This window comes from Leptonychotes weddellii, chromosome X (genome assembly GCF_054177405.1).
Source record: "Leptonychotes weddellii isolate Sample4059 chromosome X, ASM5417740v2, whole genome shotgun sequence".
Taxonomy (NCBI): Eukaryota; Metazoa; Chordata; class Mammalia; order Carnivora; family Phocidae; genus Leptonychotes; species Leptonychotes weddellii.
Genome location: NC_138385.1, coordinates 78026808 through 78044654, shown reverse-complemented (window position 1 = coordinate 78044654; position 17847 = coordinate 78026808). Strand labels below are relative to the sequence as shown.

The window sequence follows — 17847 nt, the reverse complement described above, 5'->3', positions numbered from 1 at the left end:
GTCTCTGTTTTTTAGCACTTTAGTATTTCAATATTAGAAATGTCTTCTGAAGACGAGCCGCAGAATCCCTTTGCTCTTGAAAATGCAAAGTATACCATTGGTTTTATATAGACTCTCCAGGATTAGGAGTGGAACATTTGAAATGCAAGAGTTTGGTTTTAGAATCTGTCTGATAATGACGGGCAGCCCCTTCTCTAAAAAGGTAACAGCTCCCCCAACTATGAACATCTGGGGGAGCTCTACTTGGAAAGGCAGTCTGAATTTTAATCTCATGGATTTAATGGCGCTAAATTAACAAACATTTTTAAAATGGATTTTGTAGAATCCAATTATTAAGGAAACACTTTGCAAAGCCATATAATGGGGAATAGTCAAGCACTACATGTTAGTTTTGGAGTGAGCATTTACCAAGTGAATAGAATTTACTTCACCAAAAAGATTTTTTGCACAATTGACAATACTTACAGTAATATGATTGTATCATTGGAGGAAAAAAAAGCTCACCCCCCCTAATGATACATTTCACATTCTCTAGTAAACTAGTGCAATTACTTATTTTAGGGGATACAAAAGAATAATCTGTCAATAGAATATAACTGCTTATTCCTAATTGTATCTAGGAATGAATACATACCATTATTTAAAGTAGTATTAAATTTTGAAGAACTGATCAATAAATTAATATTATTAATAAAATTGTACTCTTTGCAATACACTTGCCTCAGCACAAATGCAGTTAACATAAAATTATTTAAAAATACACCAAATAATAGAGATTAGTTATTACTTTAAACTCCTAATTTCCATTAACATTAAATCCAACACCAGTTATGTTGCATATAACTAAAATTTTGAAAGTCTTGCACACAAAATGAGAGGCTTCTTCAAAAATGCCTTTTTGCCAAAAACAGGTTCTAGGACCTCTTGCTAATTATATTTCTTTAGGGGTACTTTGAGGCGCGTTTAAAGACGAATCGTTAGCAGTTAGGTCTAAATTTAGAGCAGAACATTCTGCCAGATATTTTACTATATCACAAAATGTTGTAGTACTGTATTTTATAATGAAACCAAATTCTCAAGTATTCTGGTATGTTACATATTATTATACCAAAAAACCACTTTCTATAAGTCTATTATTATGTACATAATATTTTAAAAAATGGGTATTTCAGTCCTAGGGAGAAAGTATAATGCAATACATGACATTAAATTGGTCTTTAGTCAAAATCCATTTAGGTATTACAGGGAAAGAGCAATCATAGGCTTGAATGTATACATTATTTTCAAGGACAAAATGGTAAATGATAATACATAAAGACACGGTCACTGGGGCAAGTTAGCTGGTGTGCACACTGAGAAGGATCAACTTGCAAATGCTCATCAGATTTTAGCTTTTGCTCTTGGTTGTTCCTGGAGGGGAAGTGTACAGTCAGTTGATCTTGCCTCCCCTTCCTTTTGGGGCGGGGGGGAGCTTTTCTCACAGCCACTGCATGGTATAATGAAATCTCTTTAGAAGCAAGATTGAGTCAGAAGCTTAGAGATGCACCTTACTGTTTTAAAAACTGCTGTTACGATGTTCTAAACACTGTGATCTTTCCAAATGTGTTTTCTGTATTAGTTTTGTACTGTAGAAAATAATTCACCATAAACTGAACTCTATAGTGTTTAAAGCAATGTTATTTATGGCTTATCTTTCCCCATATTTATGTACAGTCTACCTAATAATATGAAACCTGTGATAATTCTTTGCCTTAAAATAAAATCCAATGCTAAATATTGAGTGCGCTCTAATTAATAATTCTAAGCTACAAATTAATTTTTCCTTTAAAGCTTAATAAAGTGTCAAATAAAATATTACCCAAATATTCTGTGGAGTGTTGCTGCCTATTCTGTGTTTGCGACAGTGTGTGTATCTTGATCCAGGACACGGTGGCCTGCTGGGTTCTATAAATAAATATTAGTAATCCTTTCAGAGAATGGGCCTGCTACCTCTCAGCTGTTGGCTGAATCCTCCCCTTAACCCTTGTAAATAGATTTTCCCATGCCACACAAGAATGAAGAAAAACAGCCCTTCATGTTCTCTCCCTCTACAATTTTTGTCTTACTTTCTTCTGAATCTTCATATTCTATTTGTGTTGACATCATTTTCCTAACTAGAAAAATGAAAGATATTCCTACGATTGATGGAATCACCTAATTACAGCAGGGAAAGGGACCTTGTAATTATTAAGGTCTAATCCCTTATGGAACAGGTTAGGACCAGAGTTTTAGGGAGATTTAGTGACTTGCTCAAACTCTGAGGGACAAGGGGGTGGGCTGAGCCTATCCTGAGGTTCACAAGGTTGTCACAAGCTCAGTGAGTGAAGAGGAGTTCTGGGGCTGGCACACACTAGCAAGCAGAGGTATGCCTTGGGCTGGAAAACCGTTTCCTTATTAGGTCCTGGTCTTCACTCTGTGCGAGTTAGTCACAGTTACAGAGGAATACATTATGTAGGCAGCTTTTCGCGGAGAGAAGGCTTTGGCTCCTAAGGATTGTCTCTGATGCTCTTTAACCACGGCAAGCAACGTTTTAGACCACTGTATCTGGAAGGCTGAAGGGCATGCTTATTTGGCCCACTGAAACGGTAAATCCTGGATACAGGACTTTACGCCTGTACTTTGAAAAACATCTGTGTGGTCTGGTTATTTTTAAATGACTGGAAACGCTGCTCCTTGGAGGAATTAGGCATTCCCTAGGCCCACAAAATAGAGACCTGGGATGGAAAGGCGTCCAGCCCCGGATTCTGTGCCCCATTGGTTGCAGTTTTTCGAAGGGATGTGAACGGGAGCGCGGGCCAAGGGCTCTAGGACCCAGAGGCGGAGCGCGGGGCCACCAGGGCCCGCCGCAGCCGTTGGGGCTGCGGCGCGAGCAGTCGCAGGACGCAGGTTCGCGGCCCGCCTGAGGTCCGTCGCCGCGGAGACGCCGCGGGCAGAGGGTGGCGCGCGGGCGGCGCACGGTGCGCGTGGGCGTGTCTCGCCGGGGCCGCGCTCCCGCCCCAGCCCGGCCCGGCCGGTCGCCCCCAGGCCCCGCTCCAGCGCCCCGGCCTCTGGGCCAGCCCCGTGCCCTCGGCAGGCAGCGCAGGGCGCGGGAGCAGTCGGGGCCGGGCATGCCGGGAGCCCCCCTCACCCCCCGGGCAGCCGCCGCCGCCGCCACCCTGTCTGCCGCCGGTGCGCGCCGCTGACGCGCGGAGATGAAATTCCCGGGCTCCGTGCTGGCGTCCGTGTTCCTGTTCGTGGCCGAGACGACGGCGGCGCTGTACCTGAGCAGCACCTACCGCTCGGGCGGGGACGGCATGTGGCAGGCGCTGACGCTGCTTTTCTCGCTGCTGCCCTGCGCGCTCGTGCAGCTCACGCTCCTCTTCGTGCACCGCGACTTCAGCCGCGACCGCCCGCTCGTGCTGCTGCTGCACCTGCTGCAACTCGGGCCGCTCTTCAGGTGCGTGCGGGCCCCCGGGTCCCCTCCCCCTCTGCCCTGGCCGAGAGGGGCGGCCTTCCGGGAGGGGCGGGCGGCTGGACTGGGTGCCGGGCCCAGGCCGGCCCGGCCTGCGCGTCGGCCCCACCGTTCCAGTCACGCGAATGCGACAGAATCCGGGGAGAGTGGGGATGAAGCCGGGGCGGACCGCCTTCCTCTTAGGTTCTCGCATATGAAATTGCCAATACTCAGCTGAACCTGACCAACAGAAATGGCAGGTGCGTATAGTTCGACCTCATAAAATACAAGCCTTCTCTGGGGTCAGGTGGGCTCTCGCAGGATTGGCTTGTGTCGTGACAAACCCTTGAGAAGTGTGTGGGGGCTAAATCGCCTTTAGAGCAAAAGCGTGTGCAGGTTCTTTAATTTATCAAACGTGGAGTTTCCTGTGTGCCCGGCACTGTTCTGAGCGCTTTACAAATAGCTAATTTATTTCTCATGCAGAGCTCTAGAAATTAGGCATCATTCTCTTGGTGTGGAAACAGACAGGGTTGTAGAAATGCCTTCTGGCCCTGCCTAACTTACAAACATAGCGATTGAAGCTGGAACACAGTGTGCCATGAAGACAGAAACTTTCGTGCGTTAAGAAAAAAAACCATCAGTGACATTTCTGGAAATTAATTTCTATTAACACAAAGCAAGTCGAATGCACGGTAATGAAGTAGACTGGCTTATCTAAGGACCATGAAGAGAGTTTAAAATGTGTTGTTTTGACAGCTTTCAACCCTGTAGGAAAAGCAAAACAAAGGATTCTTATCTGTATTAGAAAGCAATTTATAATACTGTATTTAGACACAGGTGATAGATGAATTGGAAGAGATAGAAAGGCTAGAGCTCAGCTGCCAGAAGATTTGGCTAGCCAGGAATCTTTCCCTACCACGCAGTATCTCCCCTGCCCCAACACGCACAGAGACAAAAAAAAGTCCAGTAGCAAGATAGATTTTAGAGAGCCCTATTCTAAAACTTTGCACTTCACATTAAATACAGCTATCCCAGCTGACACTCAGAATACGGAGACCTGCAGTTCACACACAGGACAAACTGGATGAACAAGTCTCCCAGCATCCAGAAGCCACAGAATCCTAGAAAGGAACAGAAACAGGTACACTAGCGGTACTAAGGCCTTGCTACTGACATCTGAGAGCAAGGGAAGAGTTAGGGGGGAAAAAAGAAGGAGAGAGAGAGAAAGAAAGAGAGGAATTTCAAAGTCGTGCAAACTGGCGCTATTTAGTGAGGAGGTAGTCCTCTCTGACCAAGTAGGCCCCAGCATCCTGATTGTAATCCTGCTCAGTAAAATCAATGTGATCTGACTTTGGGCAAGGCACTCATCATTTATTAACCTTATCTGTGAAAAGAAAACTCATTGTTCACAGTGTTTAAATGAAGTGACAGATCAAGGGGAACTGGTATTTCTCAGTGCTGCTTGTGCTAGATGGTTTGGTTGATGCTAAGATCCCTCAGTACGCTGAATCCTCACCATGGAGTAGATGTCACTTTTCCCATTTTATAGATGAGGAAAAGGACACCCCAGACCATGTTCACAAAGCTTCTTAGAAATTGAGTTCGGTTAAAAAAAAAAAAAAAAAAAAGAAATTGAGTTTGGTTAATTATGTTCCCTACACTCTGAAAGAAAGCTGAAGAGTGTGGAGTACATTTTACCAGTAAGCCCCATCTTAAATTAAGGAAGTTTGGTCATCTTGGCAAAATCTAAACAAACGACCTAAATAGCTATCTAGGTGAGTGATCTCTATCATTACTGCCATTTAAAATCTTTTTAAATATTAAGAGTGACCCAAGACAAAGCTAGTGACATGATATGTATAAAAATAGGGTGGCACATATAAACCTGAGCTCAAGGAAATATACCAAGTTGTAGAGAGTGGTAATTTCTGGATGACGGAGTTATGGGCGGTTTTAATTATCTCCTGGAAAATACAAAAAAGTGCATCATTTTTCCCCCTCATTATATGCTACTCTACATTTTTCAGTTTTTATAGTAAAAATATTTTAACTTTATTTTTAAAAAGTTTGATACTTTGGGCGCCTGGGTGGCTCAGTCGTTAAGCGTCTGCCTTCGGCTCAGGTCATGATCCCGGGGTCCTGGGATCGAGTCCCACATCGGGCTCCTTGCTCAGCGCAGAGCCTGCCTCTCCCTCTGCCTGCCTGCCACTCCCCCTGCTTATGCTCTCTCTCTCTCTCTCTCACACTCTCTGTGTCAAATAAATAAATAAAATCTTTAAAAAAAAAAAAAGTTTGATACTTTGAAGAGATAACCTCTCAGCTATATAAAAAGTTTCAATTCCATAAAAAGACCTCGTTCTAGAAAATTCTGAATGGGTCATTGCCTTCTTGGGGGAAAAACAGAATAAGACATAAAAAATAAAGCAACAAACCACCCCCTTCTGTCAACAAGGACTCTCCCATTCTAATGCAACTGATTTATTTCAAGGAGATACTGGACCCATGATCTTAGAGCTGAGGTACACAAAACGTGGGTCCAAACCTCTTAGCTTCCAGATTAAGAGAAAAGCAATTTGCTGACGTGTATTCGCAGGACTTAATATCTTATTGGAAGTTTTTACTGCTGGCAGTTTGATTCTATTTTAACTCCAAGACATCAGTTTTACTTAAGATCGAAATTATTTCCCCCCCTGGGGCGCCTGGGTGGCTCAGTTGGTTAAGCGACTGCCTTCGGCTCAGGTCATGATCCTGGAGTCCCGGGATCGAGTCCTGCATCGGGCTCCCTGCTCGGCAGGGAGTCTGCTTCTCCCTCTGACCTTCCCGCCTCTCATGTGCTCTCTCTCTCACTCTCTCAAATAAATGAATAAATAAAATCTTTAAAAAAAAAAAAGAAAAGAAATTATTTCCCCCAAACAAAAGAGAGTCATGGTCTGTTTCTTCCCCCTCCTTACTAATTTGACTTACTAATATTTTGAAATTGTTTTTGGAAAATTTAGCTCACTTTATTTTTGGTTGGGTACTAACTAGCCAAACTCATGTTCTTTTTGGGTGAGATGCTGTTTTTGAGTTCACTCAGTTAAACTGCACTGCATTTCACTGTAATAATTATGGGCTAAATACTAAAAAGTAGGCCCCGTTCCTTCTTTCCTTTAGGGAAGCACTGGGAGAGCACCATATTTCATTTATCAGTCTTATATTTAAAACTGTAGTTGCAGTTTGTGTGGTTGTTTCCTTATTAAGCCTAGGTCTGAATGATATGATCATTGAATAGTATCTTGAATTTATTTTTTTATTTTAAGGATGATCTTATTGTGAATGATAATAGATGTTCTAGAAAACCAGAGGGGGAAAAACACCTAACAACAACAAAATCTGTTTATCATCCTTTTACAATAATGTTAGTTTTTTAAATAGATTGGGAGAAGGAATAAATATAAATGGGTTTCAAGTTCAAGGAGTTTTCCTCCATTTTTATTTACTGGTATAATGAGGAAAATCTGGGTTTATAAAAATGAAAGCTAAGAAGTTCTAGTAATTTTTTACAGAACATTGCAACATGATTCATGAGAGTATTTCTTTGTATAATAAGCTTTCAAAAGACTTTAAAATAATAGCCTATATTTAAGAGCTTTTTTTTGTTTGTTTGCAAAGTGCTTATACGTATAGTATTTAATTCCATCCAATGTAGAACCCTGAGACCTGTCATTTTCTTTTTTGTTACAGTTGAGAAATTGAGGCAAGTGGCTTTTCAAAGGTCACATCGTGCTTTCTATGTAACCAGTTTGGTTCTTGTGTAGCCTCATTGAGCATGTGTGTCACCTGAAGATAACATGGCGTATAGGAAATCATAGTATTTCTTTTGAAAACATGTTTTTGTTAACTGCTTTAAAGGGTCTCTGGTACCACAGGTTATTTGTGCAGACACCAACAAGCATCGTTTCAGCTATGGGATAAACTCCTTCAACTGTGATGCTTGAAAATGGGTTGAAGTGAGGGGCGCCTGGGTGGCTCAGTTGTTAAGCGTCTGCCTTCGGCTTAGGTCATGATCCCAGGATCCTGGGATCGAGCCCCGCATCGGGCTCCCTGCTCCGCGGGAAGTCTGCTTCTCCCTCTCCCACTCCCCCTGCTTGTGTTCCCTCCCTCGCTGTGTCTCTCTCTGTCAAATAAATAAAATCGTAAAAAAAAAAAAAAAAGTGGGGTGAAGTGAAAAAAAAATGGATCGGACTGCTGATTATCTACATTATGGGTTAGCAGACTATGCCTCACTGGCCAAATCCCCCCACTACCTGTTTTTGTAAATAAAGTTTTATTTGGAACACAGCCATGCTCATTCATTTAATGTATTATGTATGACTGCTTTTGCACCGCAGTGATGGACTGAATAGTTGGGATACAGGCTGTGACCTGCAAAGCCTAAAATTTTACTCTTTATAAATCCTTTACAGAAAATGGTTGCCAACCCTTGGTCTACATGATACTGAAAAACAGCCTTGAACGATTTTGATGAAAATATTTAACTTACAGCTATATTTAGACAATCTCTCCAGCAAAAAAAAAAGAAGAAAAAAGAAAGAAAAAAACCCGACATTTGGAATAATTGGATGAGTCTTGCAGAATTTCAGGAAGAATGGTAGTTTATTTCTTACCAGTTTTCTTAACCAGTAGTGGCAAGTAGGGGAAGTCTTAGGACCATACACACATTTATTAAACACCTACTATGTGTAAAACTCTGTGCTGAGATAAATGTATTAATTGGGAAAAACAGTGGATTGCGAGGATGTCCACTTGGGCTTCAGGGCCACCTCTGTCATTAGCCATTCTGGAACCTTCTATAATCCCGATTGGTAGACCTTGAAGTTTCAGTTTGTCAACAATTCAGTACGTGGTTCCTGTTTAATACAGCACCCTCCTCAGCATCAAGAGACTGGCTTTCTCCTCTGAACCTTTATTTTCATTCATTCACCTCTTAGCATGTGCTGGTGTTTGGGTGGTTGTTTAGTCTTTAAAAGTCTAAGCTTGATTTTATAATTCAGGTAAAGCATATTTGTTGTTGAAAGGACAGAAGAGCAGAAAACAGATACACACAATTAAAAAATTTAAAAAACACTAATTTGACTGCCTAAAAAGAACAATATTTACCATTTTATTGTATATCCTTACTCATATTTTTATAGCAGTAAGCTGGTAAACTATCTCTTGGGGGGAAAAGCCCTTGAATTGCAGAGTTTGCTGGTTTCTGTGATGTAAATATTCCCATCATGGCCTATTTCAAGCTACCAGTTTTTTAACAACTGGCTCACATTCCTAACAATTTAACAGTCTCTTGAATCAGTATAAGCCAAATCCAGCACTCCAGTGTTTATGTGTATGTGTGATTTATATGTTTTTATATATGTGACTTTTTTTTTTTTTTACAAAAAATGGAATTTTCTATGTATATTATAATTTACTCCTTTCACTTAACAAATATAGTAGACATTTTTATATATTAGTAGATGTATGTCTATACCATCAGTTTTAAGGACTGGGTAATATTTCATTGAATATATATATTATGATTTATTTAATTATTGTTTTATTTTAGGACCCTTAGAATATTCCCAGAATTTTCCTATTACAAATAATGCTGTGATTCAAATTCTTGCAGTAGGCTTATATGAGAAATATTTTGAGAAATATTTTGTAAACCGAAAGTGCCATGTAAATATTAGTTGTGTTCATTATTATCCTCATTATGTATACGTACCCTTTTCCATTTAGATTGTGAGCACCTCTGAATGAGGCAGGTGTACCCCAGCTGTCTTTGCATTTCCCATAGCACTGGCAAAGTCCATCTGCATTCATCACATATTTGAGAATTAAGATGATGGTCAATTTATTTTGTCTTGTAGTCCTTGTGTGAAGTTGCTAGGCCTCAAATAGTTCTTACAGATTTGAGTTTTTCTCAGAGAAAATTCAGTTGGATTAGCTGGACTTGAACTCACAGCCTGTACTTCATTATTTTCAGTTGAACAAATTGGCCCAGGCTTTTTTATCTGTTTTTATGTACTATATCAAAGTGTCTTTGACCCCATTGGACAAAATGTACCAGACAAACCTGTCGCCCCCACCATATCTCTCTTTCTCTTAAATACACACATACACTGCTATGTATCTTCGTCCTCCCAGGAAGGAATGAACAAAGACAGTAGTCACAAAATATGTCCACTTTATACTCATCAGAGAGACTCCTGCATTTCCTTTCTTACATCGTTTTATTATTTAATTATAAATGTATTCTTGTTGCCATAGTTGCCTCGGGTGAGAGTACAAAGTTAACAACTTTCAATAAAATAGATGAAGCCATAAAACCTTCTGGCAGCATCATAAGGTTGTTATGAAAATGCATGTTGGGAGAAAAAAAACGTCCTTTAACAATTTTTAAACCTAAGGCCATGAACATTTTTCTTATTTCTAAGAAAAACCCATTTTCCCCCAGCATTATATTATGAAGATTTTCAAACATACAGAAGACAACTTAAAAGGATTATACAGTGAACACCCAAGTACTCACCACCTAGGTTCTACAGTTAACATTTTGTTTCATGCGTCTTTCCATCCCTCGATTGACCCATCAATCCATGTGTGTGTATGTGTGTGCACTTCAGAGTAAATCACGCAGATCAGTACTCTTCCTCCCTTTGGTATCCATATCATTACCTAGAGAGGAAAATCTAATTTTAAAAGCTAGGTACTCTGTCAGTCTAGAAAGGCGACTGGTTGAGGCTCCCTCCCTAGGGCAGGCTTATTCCATAAGTAAGACATAGCTGACAGACCTCCAGACAGGATTGACTTTAGTCATGTCTCATAAGGGTTTATGAGAGCCGAGAGCTAGGTAGTATATTGTGGTCTTTTAGGCGAGTGCTAGATGGCAAGCTGCTCTGCGCTAGGGGCTCTCCCAACCCGTAGCTGCTGCTTTAACTGAGGTGATATGGGGCATCTACTGGATGTGGAAAAAGAATATATATATATATGTGTGTGTATATATATATATATATGAATACATATCTCAGTATACACACAAACATACACACCCATATACTGTATTATTGCCACAACAGTGTGGCAAAGTAGGTGTTATCTCTGCTTTATAATTGAGGGAAAGGGTTCAAGGGTTAAATGACTTGCCCAGGGCTGCACAGCCAGTAAGTGTCATGAAGGGAAATTGAATATTCTTCTCTGGCTCTGGAGCCTGAACCACTTCCCCTTCCCTACTGGGTTTCCTTGCCTCGGTGGCCTTTGGCGTCCTCTCTCAATTAAGTTCACACTCATTTCCAGTCAACCTGCTGGAGGGCCGCAAGAGGACTAACTTCATGCTCAGAACTCCTTGGAGTGGGTGATTTGAGAGAAGGGGCTGTAGTCCAGAGTAGCCACGTCAAAGTTTGAGAATCAGGCTAAGTGTAAGCAGTGTAACTGAGAGAAGACAGAATCCTGTCTGTCTCTGATTATCATGACTTGCTGATTTGTTTCCAGGTGTTTTGAAGTCTTCTGCATCTATTGTCAATCAGGCCACATCGAAGAGCCTTATGTCAGCATCACTAAGAAGCGACAGATGCCAAAAAATGGCTTCTCCGAAGAAGTTGAGAAGGAGGTGGGCCAGGCCGAGGGCAAGCTCTTCACTCACCGGTCTGCGTTCAGTCGCGCATCAGTGATCCAGGCCTTCCTGGGCTCAGCCCCCCAGCTGACTCTGCAGCTGTATATAAGCGCCCTGCAGCAGGACGTCACTATCGGAAGATGTATGTATATTTTTCATTTCTGCCTGCATTCAGGGGTCAAAGTGGGGAGTAAAACAAAGTTTATTTTGTTTCATGTGAAATTCATTCATATATGCCTTCAGTTCTGAGTCTGTGTTCCAGTTACTAAGCTGAAAACTTAGTTAAAATAATAAGTGTTTATTTTGCGTATGAATCTGCAATTTGTGCAGGGCAGCCCAGAAGGGCTCACCTGCACTTCACTGTACATCAGCTGGGATGACTCAATGATAAGGGGCTAGAATCCATTGAAGGCTCCTTCCCTCACATTGCTTATGGCCGACGCTAGCTGTTGCTGAGGGCCTCCAATCTTCTCCATTTCATCTCTCTATGTGGGCTGCTTGGGGCTTCCTCCCAGCGTGGTGGCCGTTTTCAAGGGTAGTGTCCTGGGAGCGAAAAAGAATCACCTTTTGTGATCCAGCCTCGGAAGTCACACGACATTATTTCTGCTGTGTTTTCTTTGTTGAAGCAGTCAAATATCCCATCGAGGTTCAAAGGAAGGGGAGGGGAGGAAACTCTGACTCTTGATGGGGAATGGTAGAGTTCTAGAAATTCATTGCCGTGACCATTTTGGAAAAAACAGCTTGCTGTTGGCTGAAAATGCACCTGTCAGAAGCTGGGCCTCTTTGGATTTTGCCTCCGTCATTCAGTGATAGTTCTAAACCAGCTGAGCCCCTTGGTCGTAATGGGTTCTTTGTGATGAATGATCGAATCAAGAGCACTCTCCTATCTTCTTGAAGTTCTAATAGGTAGCTCAGCTTTTAAATGAACACAGTTGTCTAATCTTTGGACTGTTGTTGAATCATCAAATTGAGGGCAGGTTTTGGTTAAGCCAGATTTAAACAAAACAAAACAAAAACCTCTACATGCCTAAGACACAAGTGAAAAAACTTCATATGAGGAGAGGAAACAACTCCTCCCAAATATTATAGGTAAATGAAAACCAGATATTCTGGTAGGTTTTACTATGTAGATAAGCAAAAATGAGTTAAAAGCCTTAAGTTGAAAAAAATACATATTTAAGGTAACACAGAAATTGGAATTTTAAAAAAATAAATCACTCTTAATTTTACTTCCCTCAGTATTCTCTTCTTTCTGCTGAGGCTAGAGTTTACCATCTAGGCTCGCTGGTAAAATGGCTTAATTTACAGCAGGGTCACAGGGTATTTGCACGGCACAGCTCATTCAGGTTACCTCAGAGTGACTACGATTCTTAAGATATGTCAGGACCTAAAGTTGAGGTCTTGAACCTCGGTCCATTAACATTTATGTGAAATGCCTCCCACAGCCCCAGGCAGACAGTAGGTACTCAATAAATGTAGCGGCATCCTTGTTCTCTAAGGACTTATAACTGGAATGGGCATTGACCAAGGTGAGTCCTCTGCATGGCACTCTACCATTTTCCCAGTTCTTGGTTTTTTCCATGTGATAGGAACACAGCAAGAGACCAGAGGTGGTGATAGCCTACTTGATTTTGGCCAGTTGATCCAGTTTTTTTCCTCAAGTTTTTGAAAATGAAGATTGTCTTTGTTGACCTAAATGAAGAGGCCAGGTCAAAATTCTAAAAAGAGATGAGTTTATTTGGGAATAGCAGAGGAATTGTAATTTGGGACCCACACGCTACAGCAAACTGCAGGCGAGTCCGCTGAAGGTTGGGGGTAGGCCGTATTTCTGGGCAGGGAATGCAAAGTGGGGAGAGTTCAGTTGGAGACTGTTACAATCCAAACAAGTAGAGACCAGCCTTAAAAATTCCCCAAGCAGACAAAACCAGTCCAGTCTTACAAACAAAGCTCAACTCAGCTCATTTTGCGAGACCAGCCGACGTGGGTCATTTCTTGTTCATGCCTCTGGGAAATCATAAGCAGAGCTTTCCAGGGTTGATATGAAGCAACCCCTGACTACTTCCCTATCATTAAGAAAATTCCAATATTATCAGTTTTGTTGTAAATCAGACACTTACGGGAAAGCAGTCTCTTAGTCCTTAAATTTTGTTTTCCTTAGGGCACAGGCGTGAGATTTTCCATTTTATATCCTCTGGGTTTATGTTAGATTGAAGTTCTTTCACATTTCCCCCTGTTGATCAAGATCTTTCACAGAAAACATTGCTGATCAGTTATGTCCTTCAGGTGTATTTATTAATTTTTGTCAAAAGTAAAGTTCTTTATAGGTGGATTGTATTGTATGTCCCATGGAGCTTAGGAGGGTTGTCCTCAGGTATCTTTTCCCATGGAGCAGAGGACCAACCTCAGTCGCCTTTCCTCACAGAGATGAGGAGGACCCCACCCTCAGGTGTCTTGTCCCACAGAGGAGGGAAATGATATGGAATTTCAATGGCCTCATTTGAACAATAAGAGGATTGAAAAATGAATAATCTCAGGTATGTCCCTTTAAGGTGGATGGCTTAGTTTCCATGATTATTTGAGTTTCAGAGAAAGCTTTTCAAAGGAAAAGGATTTTATTTTATACATACATTTGGGAAGAAGACATTTGCTTATTAATACAAAACAGTAGAAATTTAATTAAAAAGATTAAACTGAGGATGAAAAGCCCAATGATAGCTAGTAATTGAAATGCACTTACCAGTTTCCCTGATTGCCCATGTTTAATAGATAAAAAATGTCCTGAGTTCTGGGAGGTTGGCCAGCTTCAGCTAGCAGCTTGATATTGTCCTTCATTATTTTTAGTTCTTGTGTTATTTTCCCTGACTTACTGACATAAAGACAACTTTCTTCTCTGAGTAGGACACAGGTTCCCCCTGCTGAGCAGAGAGGAGGTTTAGGGCCCTGCAGTTTTCTAGAACTACTTCTGCAAGGCTATCGATCTGGGTCTGCTGATATGCAAAGGCTTAGACGGAAGCATTGAAAGTGGTGGACATAACTTTAGAAAGATTGCGAATGGTGTTTTTTGTTTTTAATTTTCGCTACTTCAACCCAAGGAAGAAAGGCTCTGGTGAAAGGCCCCAAATTTTTCTGTCTACTGTAGGGTTATATGTAGGTATCCAGCCATAATTACAACCTTCCCAGTTCCGATGTATCCTTTTAAATTGGTAGGAGAAAGACTCTATGTTAGGTATATAAGCAGAAGAGGGAAGGGTTTTTCTAATTTCAGTATCAGGGGTAAGGCAACAACCCCTCCACATCCCTTTTAGTTGAGGGATAGTGTAGAATATGTTTCTTCCACATAAAAAGAAGTCCCTACTGTCTTCTAAGGATAAGGCATAATTGGGTCCTTTTGCCCAGATTCTTTCCCCTGGAATGAAAGAAAAGATCCCATAATCAGAAATGTAATCATTATTATACAGAGCACATGATAATCTGTTTTACTAGCATTATGGGAATGATTATGTGAGCTCTTTAAATTTCTATAGATCTGAAGTAACAAATGAGCTGATCTAGTATTAGTAAGATTTTGGTTGAGGTCTGGGAGATCTCTAGGAAAAAAGTGAGTTGAATTAAGTTTCCATCTTTTGCCAGATATTTGGTCAGTCCCCAGTGAAGTACCATTGAGTGGGAGCACATTAGCTTCCAATTTTCCCATCTTACTGCATTTCTATTGCCCCACCATAGGGAAGATGATAGAGTCTTCTGGATTCCAAAAGGGAGTGAATTCATGTTCATCTAGGTTCTATAAAACAGTATAGTTACAGATATTTACTGGGAGATACCCTAGAGTTTTGCCATTTCCATTATTTTATTTATTTATTTATTTATTTTTTAAGATTTTATTTATTTGCGAGAGAGAGAATGAGAGACAGAGAGCATGAGAGGGAGGAGGGTCAGAGGGAGAAGCAGACTCCCTGCCGAGCAGGGAGCCCGACGCGGGACTCGATCCCGGGACTCCAGGATCATGACCTGAGCCGAAGGCAGTCGCTTAACCAACTGAGCCACCCAGGCGCCCCTCCATTATTTTTTTTAAAAGAAAGATTTTTGGGTAAGAGTCCAGACCTGAGTGAGAGTATTGCTTTATGAGTGGGGAGTACCCAGTGGAAAACCATAATATTTTGTGCCAGTTTTCAAGGAGGGAAGATGTGTGGTTTCAGAGGTACCAAAGGAAGATCCTACACCTTTGTCAGGTAGGTTTTGCCATCCTTCTAAAGATAGTGGCCAGGCCACCAATCTAGGTTCATCATCATGAGTATTATTTACTCTGGCACAAATCCAGAAATCAGTAAGTTTAGCAGAATCAGAGAGTTTTTGTAAGGTGGAGCTAAAAGAATGCGTTAAAGCTAAAGTAAAGGATAGTACGAAAACTAGGGAAGAAACAATTGAAGACCTGAATGACAAGGTTAAACACAGAGTGAGAAGGGAAAACAAACTCAGTACAGGCCTGGTCTATACATCTTGGGTACGCTGTCTACTTCTGATGTCACCTGCTTCAGTTACTAGAAATTTTCGTTGTTCAGTCACCAGATGGTATGCCAGTCCATTCAGATTTGGGGGCTTTTTTTTTTCCAGATGAGACACATGAATCCAGGAATCTATTCCTTGAAGTTTGGCTGCTCAGAGGTTAGTTAATAACACCTGGTGTTATTTCCAGTAGGGCCTTTCCAGTGAGGTTGAAGGGAGTCTGTTTGGAGATGTCTTTTCCAATAGATGAAACATCCAGACTGGAAGATGTGATGTTTGATGTCTTGGTTTCCCAGGAGCTCACTGTGGAAAGGTTGTTCTACCAGAGTGTGATTATTTTCTATGGACTTGATCAGGCCTTTGCAAAAGTGAAGTATATCTCCCTACCCCCCCTTATTAGTTGTGGGTCAAAAGAAGTGGGGGCTGAGCATATTGGCCATTCTGTAATTATTTCAAAAGGCAAAAGTTTATGTATCCTGAAGAGAGTAGATCTAAGGCTTAGAAGAACCAGCAGTAACGCTTTTGACCAGGGTATTTGGAAGATTTCAGCTGATTTAGCTAATTGAGTCTAGTAATTCCATTTGTATGTTTGACCAGTCCTGAAGACTGAGGATGGTAACGCAGTTACCACAGTGCCACAGCTGCCGATCGGGCCAGGCAGCATAGACTTACCGAAGTCTTTGACCCCTATCACTATGAAGTTCAAAGGCGATTCCCCAAGTGGAAATAATCTTTTCTAATAGGAATTTAGGTGCAGAAGAAGCAGTTGCCTAGCTACATGGGAAAGCTTCAGTCCAATCTGAAAACATGCAAACCATTACCAGAATGTACTTCTGTCCAGTAGATGGGAGCAATTGTACGAAATCTGTTTGCCAAATATGAGTGGTCCCCAGGGCAAATTAAAATGTCCGGGACAGTATGGGTAGGTTTCCCTGGGTTAAACTTAGGGCATACGGAGCAAGGGAGGTAAGTGCGTTTTGCGGTCTTGTCAGCGTTTCCCCACCAATATTGATTGATTCATGAACGTTATTTTATTAATCAATGAGTTAATTCACATATGGTAGTTAATGTGGAAGTTTTAAATTTTCTGGCAGGACTGGTTTGTTATTGGGTCCAAACCAAGTTTCTGTTCTTCATGACCCCAATAGCCTTTAGATTTCCAATTTTGTTTTTCCTTTTCAGGGGTCAGTTGTTGTATTCCCCTAGCTAATTCTCTTGGGTTGTCACTAGGGGAAGCAGTTTTCTGGACCACAACAGAGGTTTGGTCTTTGGATCCCATAAGAGCGGTGTTTTTGCAGATATCAGCAAGGTGGTTTTCTTTGGCTTCCAGAGAGTCTGACTTAAAATGATCAGGGTCTTTCATAATAGCCAGAGGTACTGGTAGGAATATAGCATCAAATAAATTTTGGACGTAAGGACAATTTTTAATTTTGTCTCTGCTGGAAGGAAACCCTGTTGTTTCCCTAACATTCAAAATCATAGGCTACCCCAAAGGGAGTAGCTGGTTGTAGGGGAGAGAATGTCTGACAGACACCTCCCACTCAGAAGGACAGAAATAGAGAACAGTCAGAAGAATGGCCCTGGATTTAAATCCTTTAATGGCTTTTGCTGACAGAAGAGCAGGCCTCCCTCATCTATGCGCAGCACTGGGGACTAGATGAGGCTGTGGGCTTTGGTACCTGGGCCTCACCACTCCTTGGGTTGGGGCACGGCTTCCACCTGAGAGTAGGTGTTATCCTCAAAGAGGTGGCTCAGGTGCTGCTTGTTGCCCAGGGCCCTCTGCACGTGCTCTGGGGTGATGCGCATCTTGTGGCTGTTGAGGGCCTCCTGGCCTGCCAGCTCCAGGATGTTGGCCATCCCGTACTTGAGAATGCTGGCGAGGAAAACAGGAATGCATGAGCTCAGGCGCTGAATTTAGTGACCTTTTTTTTCAGTAGGAGGTCCCTGTGGCTAATGGGGAGCTGCAGCTTGTTGCCTAATAGCATCAGGGAAAGCAACAGCAGCACTCCGTCATTAGAAACATAGAATAGGGGCGCCTGGGTGGCTCAGTTGGTTAAGCATCTCCCTTCGGCTCAGGTCATGATCCCAGGGTCCTGGGATTGAGTCCCGCATTGCACTGAGCCTGCTTCTCCCTCTCCCCCTGCTTGTGCTGTCTAGCTCTCTGTCAAATAAATAAATAAAATTTTTTTTTTTTTTTTTTTTTATTCATTTGAGACACAGAGAGAGAGAGAGCATGAGCAGG

General features: G+C 41.8%; 2 protein-coding genes across 2 annotated transcripts in view; both read left to right on the top strand.

The window, feature by feature from the left end:
- Positions 1–3021: 3021 nt before the first annotated feature.
- XK (X-linked Kx blood group antigen, Kell and VPS13A binding protein) overlaps positions 3022–17847 on the top strand; it is a 44169-nt gene continuing 29343 nt past the window's right edge. Inside the window, exons 1-2 of the mRNA XM_081809006.1 lie at positions 3022–3475; positions 10982–11244. Coding sequence (XP_081665132.1) covers positions 3231–3475; positions 10982–11244 — 508 coding nt within the window. The 5' untranslated portion in view covers positions 3022–3230. The remainder of the gene's footprint in view (positions 3476–10981; positions 11245–17847) is intronic.
- CYBB (cytochrome b-245 beta chain) overlaps positions 11105–17847 on the top strand; it is a 103386-nt gene continuing 96643 nt past the window's right edge. The window contains exon 1 of the mRNA XM_081809005.1: positions 11105–11244. The gene's annotated coding sequence lies outside the window, so the exon portion shown is untranslated. The remainder of the gene's footprint in view (positions 11245–17847) is intronic.